Here is a 13703-nt window from a genome sequence, read left to right as displayed (position 1 = left end):
CTTTTTCCATGTTGGCTCATATCATAACATTATTACAATAAGGCCGAGAAATTTTGATTTTGGTAGCTGTTACATGTCATAATTATGTTAACAGTAGGTCTCTGTGACCTATAAATAAGATATCTTGAAATATGGAAACTACTGAGTGGCTGAGGCCCAATGCTAAATCCAGAAATTTTGAAAAAGGGGGGACCAGTTTGAGGTCAAGGAAGGGGCCGACAGCCACAATTAAAAACATTCATTTATCAAATATTGTGTATTTTTTGGACTCAAAAGGGAGGGGGCCTGGGGCCCCTTCTAAATCCGCCAGTGGGCTCATGACTAGAACAGACTAGACCTACATTCATCAAACCGGGCCTGGGGGCATAAAACTTAGACAAGCTCACTTTTGACCCCAGTCTCACTTTTCCACTGTATATTCCTTAAGTGAGACTGAGATAAAAATTGAGCCCGTCTAAGCTTTATGTCAACCAGGCCTGGTCAATTACTGTTTCTTACGTTGAAGGGTTTAATATTGAAAGTATTTGATCTAAATAACAGTGAACTTTAAGGAAGGTGAAATTTACATTACAAAGATGAAATTATAATATCCCAACAACCTCATGAATATTGGAGTATCCTTTTAAAAAATGTTGAATTGAAAAAAAAAACTACATATTATTCCTCATAATATTCTTTACAGCAATGTATGACAAATATATTTCTTTTGTGTTCTCTCATACATGAAGCCTCCGTCTAACAGTACTTTCAGTACTTTGATTTTTATTAGGCTGTGCCTTCATTTCATTTATAGTCATTAAATTAATTTATAAACATTTCAGCAGGCTTTCTTTATATTTTAGCCTGGTAGGACGCATTCATCATCATCGTTGTCCTTTACATCATGTTGTGTGTAGGGCAGCAACAAATATTCTCCACTCTTGTCTATCCTGGGCCAGTCGCATCAATGATCCTCAGGTCTGGTGCACTGCTGGACGCATTGGGGAAATGATTAAATTGTTAAGCAACGAATTAACCTATTGCCGTTATAGCACCCCCTTTCGTCTTATTAATAGGTGTTAGCATTATGCAACCTTGCATAATTTACAAATCACGAAAGTACAATTAACATTTCAAAAGTAGACAAATCGTAAGTCTACAAATTTCGCGAGAGGAAAAACAAAACTTGTATTTCACATTTTATACTTGTCAAATTACGCGTGGATATATAGTTACAAGTAACAAATTGTGAAAGAACAATGGAAGGATTATGAAATTAAGATTTACAATTTATAAATTCAGGTTTACATCTTTACCTTTTGAAATTTACAGAGTTGGAATTTTGAACCCTTTGGCTTTCAATGGTTTGAAATCCTTCTTTTATAGGACAAGTTTTTTAAAGTTTGAAGTTTTAAAGGAGTTTTTATTAGTTCTCTATAATACATATAAAAGTTGCTACAAACTTACTTGTTTACAAATGCCTGTCGAATTACTTATTATGTAATGCATGGTTGTATTTTTCAAATACATATTTGCGACCATACTGTGGCGTTGGTGGCAATATTTTTTTGTGTTTCATGTTTATGTATTATACCGAATTCCAATTAAGATATATGTATAAAATTGATTAAGTTCATACTTTAACGACATACGCAACAAACCTTACCTACTGATAACTTTTCAAGATATTCTTAATTTAAGATTATAGTGCCATCAGATGTTCATAGACAAAAAAGCAGCATGCATTACCAGAGGTTTTTGGAAGATATCAAATTATGAAAATTTTTGCAATTTTCAAAGAAAAATATACAAACATTACAAAACATAAATTCCAGATTTTTTTCCATCAAAATTCGTTTTAGAAGAGGTGTACAAATCCATATATAGACATTAAAAGTATTGCACATAGGTCCTTCTTTTAGTGGAACTCTTCAACTCCAGGGAAGAACCCAATCATGTTCAAACTACGTTGCTTATGACTTTAACATAAAGATGTGTTTAACTGTCGTGAATGATAGATCTGCAGAGGCCTGTTCAGCAGAGCGAACATTGAGTTCTTGTATTTAAAATTGTGTAGGAGACAAAATAAACAGACCTCTGGGTTACCGTGATGACCTTTATGTCTGGAAAATGAATAGTGTATATTAGTCTTAAAGCCTTAGTCCTTATAAAGGCGATTCAAAAATCATGGCTACAGAACAGATGTTTTAGTATTGGAAATAAGTATACAACAAAGTTTCATTTGAATACTGTATTTCTCTGAGCACATATGAATCCAGTTGATGGAGGAAACATTGCCTCATAAATCCTCTAAGCCTCATCTTTCTTGGTGGTTACTACAATGATTATTTTAAAAAATGAATCAAAGTCCTATTTTACCTTAACTTTTTGAAAATTATGCAGCACTGAAGTTTGTGTTCCTAGTATCTGAATATATTCTCCAAAATTAAATTTATATCTTATTTTCCTTTTTTTGTTTACCCGCCACCTATTTTGTCATTCAACTACTATTTTTGAAAAATAAAAAGATTTTCGTATTTTGACTTCAATTACATCAACACTGTTCACGGTACATGTACAGTAGGTAGAGCGCTTACTTCGTGATTGGGAGGCCATAAGTCGAATCTCGGCTGCGGCTGACCTAAGCCGATAAAAGTGGTAGGAACTGTTCTTTCGACATGCATTCGGCACTCTGAAGTGAAAGTTGCGGGTATTTTGGATGAGATCATAAACCATAAAAATCGTGGCCCTGTGTCATGGCAGGCGTTGGCACGATCAAGATCTTTCACTGCTCAGTGGCCGTAAGTGCCGAGTAAAGATCAAAATTTGAAAGTCCTTTACCGATATCATGGTCACCTCTCTATATGAGTGAAGCATTCTTTAATGGGACATAAAACTACAAACATACATACAATCAATCAATTAGTTTCCAATCAAAACATTCCTACCCATCTGATAGTATATGAGGATGTTTTTCTACTTTGCAAAAAATCATAAAGAAAAATATTTGGAAATGTAAGTGGCATATTACATTAAAGCAGTTGATGTTCACGGAAAATTTATGAACACATTGATTTTTTCGCACAAAAAAGCCTATGGATTTATTTACTGCAAATCTTTCGAAGAATGCAATGAATTAGTGGAACGGAGCCTATATATAATTCACGGACCAGGCCCAGTGGTTCTTGAGAGGAAGATTTTTAAAAATTAATCGGCCCCACCCTACCCCCGGGGGTCATGAATATTCACGTCCCCTATGATGGCTTCTATACCATATCGTGTACACTCATGAGTCATCCAACAAATAGTGTGCATTTGCAGATTGCTAGAAATGGGAACTTATACTCCGCTTCAACGACTTATCCCCAATCAAGACAAACCGTCCACCTGATACTGTAAATTCCTTATTATACGCGAGGGATTAATTTCCGCGTAATTTCGCCAGAAGCACCACTTGCGAAAAAATATAACTTGCTTTTATTTTTATGGTCCTGAAGTCAATGTTTATTCTGTTGATCAACCGTACATTCGCGAATTATAATTCTCGGGATTTGACGTTAAATACCTAGCTCGCGATAAAAAGTACTCGCGAAAAATAAGGAATCTACAGTACTCAATAGAGGGGATAGAGTCTGGATACATGACTACTATCTAGAGACTGCAAAACCACAGCTCATATAATCTGTTTTCTGGTCTTCTAGTCACAGACTTCTGAATTCGAATTTAAATAATATCATATCTAAAAACATATAAATGAATTGAAGCATTTACTCTTTATTTGTTTTCTTGGGGAATTCTTCTTGTTTTTTGTTTTGTTCAAGATGTAAAATTTTAAGGTTCCTTTCTAAATAGAGTTTAAATAGAGATTAATATTTTTTTTTAATTTTAAGTAATATGGAGACTATATACATGTACGTTTAAAATCTTTATAATGATATAAACATTCTTTGCACACAAACTTCCCACGAAAACTTCCTGATAAGAATTACAGTGCATTATTACAGCACAAAATGTAATAGCAACAGGGATTATTAAAATTTGGGTTATACATGAGTTGAGATCAACAGCGAATGTGATAATGCAAAGTGCAATACCAGATTTTTATGATGATTACATTTTGGTTTGTTACATTTTGTAACACAAAAGGAATCAAAGCAATGTAATGTACTTGTAATAATAGAATTTTTGCATCGTTGTACTTTTTGTTTTCACATTTTGCGTCGAGATTAGACAAAATGCAACATTGCGTCAAGTGTGCCTCAATTTCTCAATTGCGCCGCTATTCACCCTTTACTAGTATATGCAATGGATATAACACATCAATCAGAGGTTCATCCCTCCACTGTATCCTAACACTCTCAGGGGACCAATTATAGGCAAACAAAGTGTAAAAAATATTTCTTTTTAAACTCTTCACCTCAAGGACAGTAAAGCAGTTGATAATTATATTTATACTGAAGCCTCTTTAGGTCTAGTGTAGATTCTAATCAATCAAATTATGACCTATTGGGTTTCATTTGGGCCAAAATGGCCAAAGTTTTCCAAAAGAATAAAGAGGTAAAATAAACTTTAAAAAGTCTTTTTCATAAGAACAACAAAGTCATGATAAATTATCTATATACTGAAGGGAAAACGAAACGCATATTAAGGACATATGCAACGTACCTTACCTACTGATATTTTTCCAAGATATTTTAAATTTAAACTTATAATATCATTATATGTTCTTTGAAGAAAATCAGCATGTGTTACCAGGGGTTTTGAAAAGATATCGAATTTTGAAAATTGTTGTATTATTCGAATAAAAATGTACAAAAACACAGATTTTTTCCTCGAAAATTGTTTTAGAAGAAGTGTACAAATCCATATATAGAGATTAAAAAATTTTGCACACAAGTCCTTCATTTAGTGGAACTCTTCAACTCAAAAATCCAAAAAAGTTCAAACTACGTTGCGTATGACCTTAAGCTTTGAATCTTATTAAAACAATTATTTCGATTATGTTTTCTAGCATTGTTATCATACATTTTAATTCATCTATAACCAACAAGTGACCAAAATCTTGCATGATTTTCACTGATAATTCCTGAGTTATTAAAATTGATAAGGCGACACCCCCTAAAATAAAACTTAAAAGCTCATAATCTCCATTGCGCATCAGTAAAAAACTTCATTTTCCTGTGCATTGAGTTCACCAGAGCATTTGTCTTTTTCATTCAATCCTTTCGACGTTGTTTTTAATGGCTGAGAGTAGCTGTATTATTCCAAAGCAAACAAATTCCCCTGCCCAATAATGAATCTTACGATTTAGGATAGAATATACAGAATTCAGCTGGTTTGGTACATGTGAATGTCTGTAAAAAAAGTATCGACAAACACTAGCTACATTTTCCAAGTGTAAATCAGCTAAAGACATTACGCATACGATGTGTACGTGCGCTTGTGAGAGTAAAATCGACGTTAAGTTGCCAAGATTGGGGCTCAAATTAGAGCACAAAGTTTCTGTCAATTTTAGGGTAAAAAGATGAGTATTATTTTCAGCTGTATAAATACCACTTTCAGTGATTATGCCTTGACAATAACAGGGGGTGGTATTATGAAAAGCCATATCTTTATTTGACGTTGTTAAACGCCAATGTCACCGTCATGGTTGGTTGGAAACCTTACAAGTTAATTCTCTGACAGCAAAAAAAAAAAATCTTGAAAAAGTCATACCATGATTGCAAGAAATTTATACTGACTGCAAAAAACAATGTCTATAACTCTAATGCATCGCATGGCTCTACAAAATGTGATCAAAAAATTATTATCTTCAACAAACAATATACAATCAATCTTCAATATGCACGTGTTTTTAACTTTTTATCGATTCCCCCACTTGACGCCATACATTTCATGGTTGAGTACTGTTGACCAGCGATTTTAGTGCAAAGTACCCAGAATACGTATCTGACCAATTTTTATACTTTTCTGCCACATAGTCAAAAATTTTTCGCATTTTATATTCTTTTGCGTCTCTTTTTCCTCTCAGTATACATGGATTCATACTCAGATTTACGTTTGTTTACATCCTGAATCCTAGGGGGTACAGCAGTCGCCTTAGGGTAGGCTGAAACACAATATATTCTCTTCATTTTATAGAGGAATATATTGGGGAAAATTCACTGATAAAAACAGAGTCATTGTTATTTAGGGGGGGTTGGGGGGTTGGGGTGGGGGTTGCGGCTCATGGGCCTCATGGTTTATATTCAAATATGGCAATTTACTATGGTTGTTCAATAAATAATATCTGGACTCTATGACAGACAGCATAAAAATCATATAATTTAAATACTGACTTTCTCTCATTACTGGATCTTTATCTTTTAATGTTTACAGTTTATGTGAGCACTTTTTATCACATAGTTTCATTCCGAGAAAAAAAGGGCTATTCAAGAAACTGCATTAAAGATGAATGATAAAGAATCAGTAAACTAGAGTGAAATTAAACACATCATTAAAGCTGCGGGAAAACTCGTTATTCACAAAGAAATATTCACTGAAATATGCGAGATTTACAGCAACCTATGTTTGTTTTATAGACACAAAAGCGGTCGGATTTTAATGAACAAAAATGATAAAACTGGGATTAAAAATTTGTACCGTCCTTGGCAACAAAGACTTACAACAACCAAGGTAAGTTGTTCGCCAAAATTCCAAACTATCATTGACGATGTTTGAATGACTTTAAGATACATAATAAAAATGATAGGCATCATTTTGGGGTTTTTTACAGTATATAAAAAGAAATAATTAACAGTAAAAAAGCTTTGTAATCAGTGGTCACACTATGTTTTGGAAAATGAGTTAAAACTACAGCGTTTAAGTATATCTAAACAATTATTTCAAAAATTAAAAAAACAATTGTTTTTACATTATCGACGTTGGTCTGAAATTCAAACACAATTTGAAACTCGAATCCATTGCTTTAAACCCTTGAAACACATTTACGATAGGATGCACTAGACAAAAATAGCAAAAGTCTAAGAAGATCAAGGTTTTGTAATGCACAAAAACAGTTTTATATGCCATTTTCTTAAATATTAATGGTCTTGTTCAAATTCTTATTCAGGGATGCAGTTCAATTTCTGGAGGTCTTAAAAGCACCTACTTGCAAAAAAAAAATTGAAAGGCTTATGAGAGGATAGAACCACAATAAGAAATTCACTACTTTAACACCATGAAGAGTAAAGACGTTTTGGTAATAAACAGAGAATGTTTTGTCACAACATCAATATTTGCCAGAACGTTTTCCCTTTGAAGTGTTTCATTTTCCAAACTTTAAAAAAAAAAGAAACAGCTTTAAGAAAAAAGAAACAATTTCTGGAAATCATAGGGTGTGCCATATAAGTATCTGTATACGAATAATAATAAAAATGTGTTCTAAAAACAATCAGAAATTGGTTAAAACATGTGTTTTAACTAAATGAGAATATTTTAATAAAATCTTCAAGACTATATCATTGAAAAGCCTTTGTTTTTTTTTTCAAGCACCGAGTATACATTATTTATAAAACAGCTCTCGTAAGTTCAAGATTCGGCAAGTCGTGAAAGTTTCTTATTATGTGTGAAGACAGATATTATCTAAATAACGAGGTTTTTTTCTATCCTGTAGATACAGAAACAAAAATTTAATGAAATACTTTAAATATATTTCATCTCAAAGGGTTCATTATATTTCATTATTTAATGAATGACTCTAATTCTTTGCCATATTATCGAGTATAATCTGGTTTGAAACGTTTTTTATAATCCGCTTCGCGGATTATAAAGCGTACTGACCCAAACCAGATTATACTCGATTTAAAGTCATTCCTCATAATTTAATTTTAACATAATTAAACAACTTTTGATGTAAAATTGTGTTGCTTTTTATAAGTTTAAATTTACCGCGCAATAATACAACCGTAGTAACAGAAGTGTTTCGAAGCGAGGGGAGGTAATAACTGATACATAGATCTAGCAGCCATGATGTTTGTTTACATGAGTTAAGAACGAGTAATTGTTTATAGTTGAAGGTACATTTATTAAATCTGGAATTTTCCATGGATTCCGAGGACTGGAAGTGAGGGGATTGCATGGATATGATGATTAAGCTGGTCGTCAAGGGGGTGTGTCCCCATACCAAACCAGATTATACAAAATGTTATGCCTTCCTTTTTGGAAATCAACCAATGACAGGCGAGAATACAAATAAAATTAAATTATATATCTAAGGAAGTTTTGCATTTACCCACTTTAAAAAGAAAAAAAAAACATGAGTGCCCGGTCGAAAGAGAATTAAGTTTATTCCATTATGACTCTTTTTTTCAGAGTTCAGTATTGGCTTGCTCATATATTGTATTGTTTTACTGGATTTTAACTATTATTGCAATATTTTCTGCACATTTTTATCCCACTTCTATACTTAGTATTAGTCATAAATTAAAGGTGAAATAATATTGATTTTTCTCAAAATACATCGTCAACAGTAAACCAACTTTACTTTCTTTTAAATACTTGTTTATCAATGATCTGTACTTATTTTGATACGCCTTATCGAATGCCCGCCATACACATATAAAAGGAAGTATTTAATCAAAATGGGTAGAACAGGGCACATTTCACGGTCTTTTATTACCTGTGTTTTTTCATGTTCTCTTTTAATTTCTTTGTTGAATTTGGATAAGTACACTATTTGAAGTTTGCATTCAATTATAATATTATACTTGGTTTGTCATATCTTATGAAGTTTCTAATTTAGGTGAAAAATTCAATGTTATGACGCTCCATTTCTGCCAACCCCAGACATTTTAGGGTCATAAACCCTCTGCTCACTCATATGAAATTTTTCTTTAAATTTCATGATTTTCCAAAGAAATGTATATTCTGAATTAACTTCCAACGATTTAAGCATGGCTTGCGGGGCAAAATTTGACAAAAAGGCACTTTAACTTTACAAATTTATAAAGGAATAATAGACATTTGTGTCATTAAGAGTTATCTCTCTTATCAGAGTATCAATGTACCTTAATTTATTCGTTTACTGAAGTACACGTTATGGTTATGCCTTTGTATTTTTCATAATATTTTTAAATTCAAGTTGAGGAATGACAGAATTTAACAGTTTAAAGCTAAATCGGAAGATAAGTCGAAGATCATAATTCATGTTTTATTTTAATAAAATTTATGTTTATTTGTTCTTTTTATTCATTTTACGTCTGTTGAAGAATTTTTCACTCATATTCAGACACTGCCACTTGGTGGTGGATTGTGAAAAATTAGACATGTACTCAGCATTAACAGCATTTGGACTGTGCGACTTAAGAGTAAATGTCTTCTCCACTGTGCCAAGCAGATAAACGATATGTATTTATTTATTTTGTATTTAAAGATTCTTTTTTGTTGGAATGCATTGCTAGTTTTTCACACTTCATAGACTTAAAACATCAGAAAGGTTTGTGCAATCTTACAAGGAAATTCTGTGTAATTTTCTTGAAAACGCTTGTATTTCTTTAACCAAATTTAAATAAAACTAAAAATGGGCTTGAATTCAGAACAAACCAGAGTATTTTGTTTTGAATTCAAAGTATATTTTAATCATGTTAATTATATGATGACATATATGTTGCTGATCTTAACGGCGAAAAAAACGTTTTCAGAAACTTATTTCTTGAATTATTAAAACATTTTGCGACTACTTCAATTGAAAAATTTTTGTTGTACTTTTAAAAAGTAAAATTTATCCTTTATTCATATATAGGAAAAGATATACTTGATTTGTGTTTTAATGAAACATTTTTAATTGATATTCAAAAGAGTTAATGCACAAAAAACTAGACCAACTCACTAGTATACGATCATTTCTATTTTAATTAAATTTCAATCAAGTAAATAATTATTTTGAATTGTAATGCACTAGAAAATTCGAAAAATTCAAACAATAACCATTAGGTCAGCTACACATAAAGAACATCGAAGACCTCGAAGTAAAAAATTCCTGCAAAGCAAAAATAAACATTTACATGCTTTTAAAGGCCAGCTCTTTAAGAAAAATAAAATTTAAAAATATGCTTTTTGGTAACTAAATGTTTAACTCTAAAATTACGAGAAATCCCCACAATAATAATGACGATGAAGAGATGAAATTGTAAAAAAAAAAAAAAAAAAAAAAAAAAAAAAAAAAAAAAAAAAAAAAAATAAAAAAAAACTTTTAGGGCCGGAGGTTAAAATGTTGGGTAGATCTGGTGACAGGAAACAAGAGCGTGTTTTTTCTGCCTATACATAACTTATAATACCCATACTGTCATAAAATGATAATTATTGTAACGTCTGTACCAATTAGTATAGTTTTTTTCGTACAGTCTAGAATTACAGTTTAATTTATTTGAAATGCTTTTTGAGAGAGAAAGATTCTTAGATGATGATTGCGTCTTTGGATTAAATTCATGTTTTCTTTCAGCATCATCGCAAAACATGCAGATCATGGCTCTTCCACAGATGGTAGATATAGAAGAGGATACACTGACTATAGTCTGCTCCTTAAGCAATCCACCACAGGTCAAGGCGTTGTTTGTTTTAGAATTACAGAGGAACACGTCCGTCTCTTTTGAGAAAATTGTTTCTATTACTTTGAATATAGATAATTTTCAAGAAGAAATTTATTATGTAGACTTATCTCTACAAGGCAGGACAACAGCAACAGGTACTCTTAAACCACTTTCTACAGCGGAACTCAGATTAACTTTTACAAAAGAAAACGTGAGGTGCCAAGAGGATTTCAAAGAATACATGTGTAAAATGAGTGGGGTGGATAGTAATTCGAATTCAATTCCTGAACAAGACGCTGAATCAAATCCAGTAAAGATTTCTTATAGAGGTAAGTAAACGGGCTGACACGAGTTGTGTTAAATGTATGTAAATGAGAGGAGAAATGAACTGACCGCCAAACTGAATTATCATCATCAGTAAATGAGCTGTATCAAAACCTTTTACTGGTAAATGCTTCCATTTTTTTTCACTTTTTCTTAATTATCAAAGTCAATGTAGGTCATTCAGTAATGTGGCAGAATAATAATAACACAGTAAAACAAATTAATGCTGATCAACTGATGCATCTTAACGTTTGCAAGTACTACATAATTTTGTAGATGCTCTTTGTATATTACAGTTCAGCCAAATCGGAATGAGATGCCCGGAGTAAGGATATTCGAACAACAGTTTGACACCAATGAAAGACAGTTTGAAGTAGGAACAGCTTTACAGTTAACTTGTACAGGACAGATAGGCAGTGATCCTAGTGGTGTAAGTTTTTAAAAGTTAAAATGCTCAAATTGTCTATCAATATATATATGCAATATGTAAAAAAAAAATCCCGCTTTAGAAATGTAGCATGTCTATTAGCGAAGATGATTAACATGTATAAGACAACTTCTATGAATTAAATGTATGAAACAAAACCTTTGAATTCTCGTGCTAGAAAAAGTAGAGAAATGTTCGAAAATTAGTTTATGTCAATTTAGATGTGTATATAAAAGGCGAAGTATTTTTTCAAAGATTTCAGCATTACATGAAACAATTTAAACATGTATGAGTCCTTTTTATCTCAAAATTAAATTAAGATTATTTCTTTTGACAACAGTTTCAGATAAGGATGAACAATGATATTTTATGTAAAAAAAAAGGCTGAATCAGACAGAATCAAATTATACACATGTATTAAAGGAAACATTGGGTTTTTTACCGATTCCTTAAGCCATAAATTATTTTTGGTTTTGCTTTAAATTAAATACAGGTTAGGAACGGTGGGTAATAAAATATATGTTTTGCTGATTTAATTTTGATTGTTTGTTTAAAATTTGCCTCCTTTCTTTGTATGATTTCTAGACGATACGTTGGTGCGCCAAGACTGGTAGCGCACAATCCTTCACAGGGTTACCAAAGACACCACTCCACTCCCAGTCCTCACCGTCTGGCTGTCAGTACACTCGTTCTAGTACTATCACCTATAACCTCACTACTAGCGACATCTATACACAGTTTCTGTGTGAGTCTGGATACTCTGGTCTCTGTGGAACAGGAACGGCCGAACAGTCACTTAACACAACCTTAGGTAAGGGACGAGGTCAAAACTGGAATATTCAGATAGTGTCTTAACATTACCTCAGACAGTGTCTTAACATGACCTCAGGTAAGGGATTAAGGGAGAGGTCAAAAGCTCAAAAGGCGTATTCTAACTACAATAGATTTTCTGTCTTTCTATTTTATTTCAATCAGTAAAATCATTTTAAAGGGCGCAAGCCATTAATAAAACTTTGTCACTCAGACACAAGAGTTACATGCCTGCTGCTATTTTTCATTCTTTTTTTCTTTTCTTTTTTTTTTTTTTTTTTTTTTTTGTTAAAAGGAAAATTATAAAAAGAATTTGATTTTATTAAATTTTAGAAATTGTCTCCAAAAGTTTACAATAAAAACCTTAACTTCATTTTGAATTTTAAAACATTATATTAGTCTGTGAAATTAATCTTTCCCAACTTCAATCACATTATGTGTTATTGTTGAACATAAACATGATAAACAATTGTTGAAAACTAAAAAAAAATAATTGATGGATCAATTGATACTATTTTGTTAATCTTCCCATTGATGTTTTGTTTCCCATTTTGAGATTCAAGAAAGACAGGGGAAAAGTAAACAAGTATATCTGTAACTATATATGTAATTAATAAAAACGCATGTACTTAAATTTTGATGTAATATATTTTCTTGCTCAATTACATATCACACGTGATCCCTGACATGTCACTTATGATCATGAACATTGCACAATGATTTTGGACATGTTGCTACGGATAATAAAAATTGCACAATTGATTATTATCAACTTTAACCTTGCCGATAACTTTTGAACATTTGCACCTTCATTTACCAAAAATATCAAACGTAAACCTTGGCCATAACTTTTGAAAAGTTGGAGATAGGATTTTCGTACCTGACATGTGAATTCAATTTAACAAGAAATTTCAGTTGGTGACAATGCCTTCTTTTTTGGTTATAATCAACAATTTTTATCTTTGACCTCGACCTTTGGAGTTTGACATGTATTTGAGAAAATTCAACCCTTGCCATCTGGATCATCAGTGTTTCACTAACACATCCTTGTTAATATAAAAAAATTCTGTTCTTTTCAATATCAGATTTACTAAGACTTTGTAAATCACAGTTTTTATCATATTATAAAAGTATCGGTCACAAACACCATTACTACATTACTTTAAAAAGATATATGCTCATCCTTTGAATCATTTATGTCTTGCTTTTTTTTTTTATTTAATTCTGCCATGAGAAATTGTATCCAATACATTATATCGTTATTTCGTTTAATCTTCAATCCAAAGTATCCATTTACGTATATAATAAATCTGTATTGGTCATTGAACTGGGAAAATATATCTTCGATTGCCGTCATACTATATCTACGATATCCGAAAATTTAAATGATAATGCTGACTTATAAAATTAAGCTTCTAATAACTTTATTTGAAAGTAAAAACTACCTAACTAATGTGCTATAATTTAAACAAAATAAAAACCATAAAAGGAAAAGTGATATTGGGAGATGATTTGAAGCTACAGCACCGACCGACCTATGAATTTATAGATGTATTTCTCTTTATTACACAGGAAGTCCAGGGTTACAGCAGAGT

General features: G+C 31.9%; 1 protein-coding gene across 1 annotated transcript; it reads left to right on the top strand.

Annotated features, from left to right (window-relative positions):
- Window positions 1–10460: 10460 nt before the first annotated feature.
- On the top strand, window positions 10461–12357 carry LOC134229220 (uncharacterized). Its single transcript, XM_062710960.1, has 3 exons — window positions 10461–10876; window positions 11168–11301; window positions 11884–12357. The coding sequence occupies exons 1-3, from the start codon at window positions 10474–10476 to the stop codon at window positions 12151–12153; spliced, it is 807 nt and encodes a 268-aa protein (XP_062566944.1). The 5' UTR covers window positions 10461–10473; the 3' UTR covers window positions 12154–12357.
- The last annotated feature ends 1346 nt before the right edge of the window (window positions 12358–13703 follow it).

Source organism: Saccostrea cucullata, unplaced genomic scaffold (genome assembly GCF_032062105.1).
Source record: "Saccostrea cucullata isolate Sc308-1 unplaced genomic scaffold, CSIRO_AGI_Scuc_v1 ctg23683, whole genome shotgun sequence".
Classification (NCBI taxonomy): Eukaryota; Metazoa; Mollusca; class Bivalvia; order Ostreida; family Ostreidae; genus Saccostrea; species Saccostrea cuccullata.
The sequence above is the reverse complement of the archived record's forward strand: the minus strand, read 5'-3'. Positions and strand labels throughout refer to the sequence as shown.

Excerpts from the sequence above, each read along its gene's own strand:
- LOC134229220 (XM_062710960.1), top strand. The coding sequence starts at position 10,474 with ATGCAGATCATGGCTCTTCCACAGATGGTAGATATAGAAGAGGATACA. Across the intron at positions 10,877-11,167 it reads AGTAAAGATTTCTTATAGAG|TTCAGCCAAATCGGAATGAG; the intron begins GTAAGTAAACGG and ends TGTATATTACAG. Across the intron at positions 11,302-11,883 it reads TAGGCAGTGATCCTAGTGGT|ACGATACGTTGGTGCGCCAA; the intron begins GTAAGTTTTTAA and ends TATGATTTCTAG.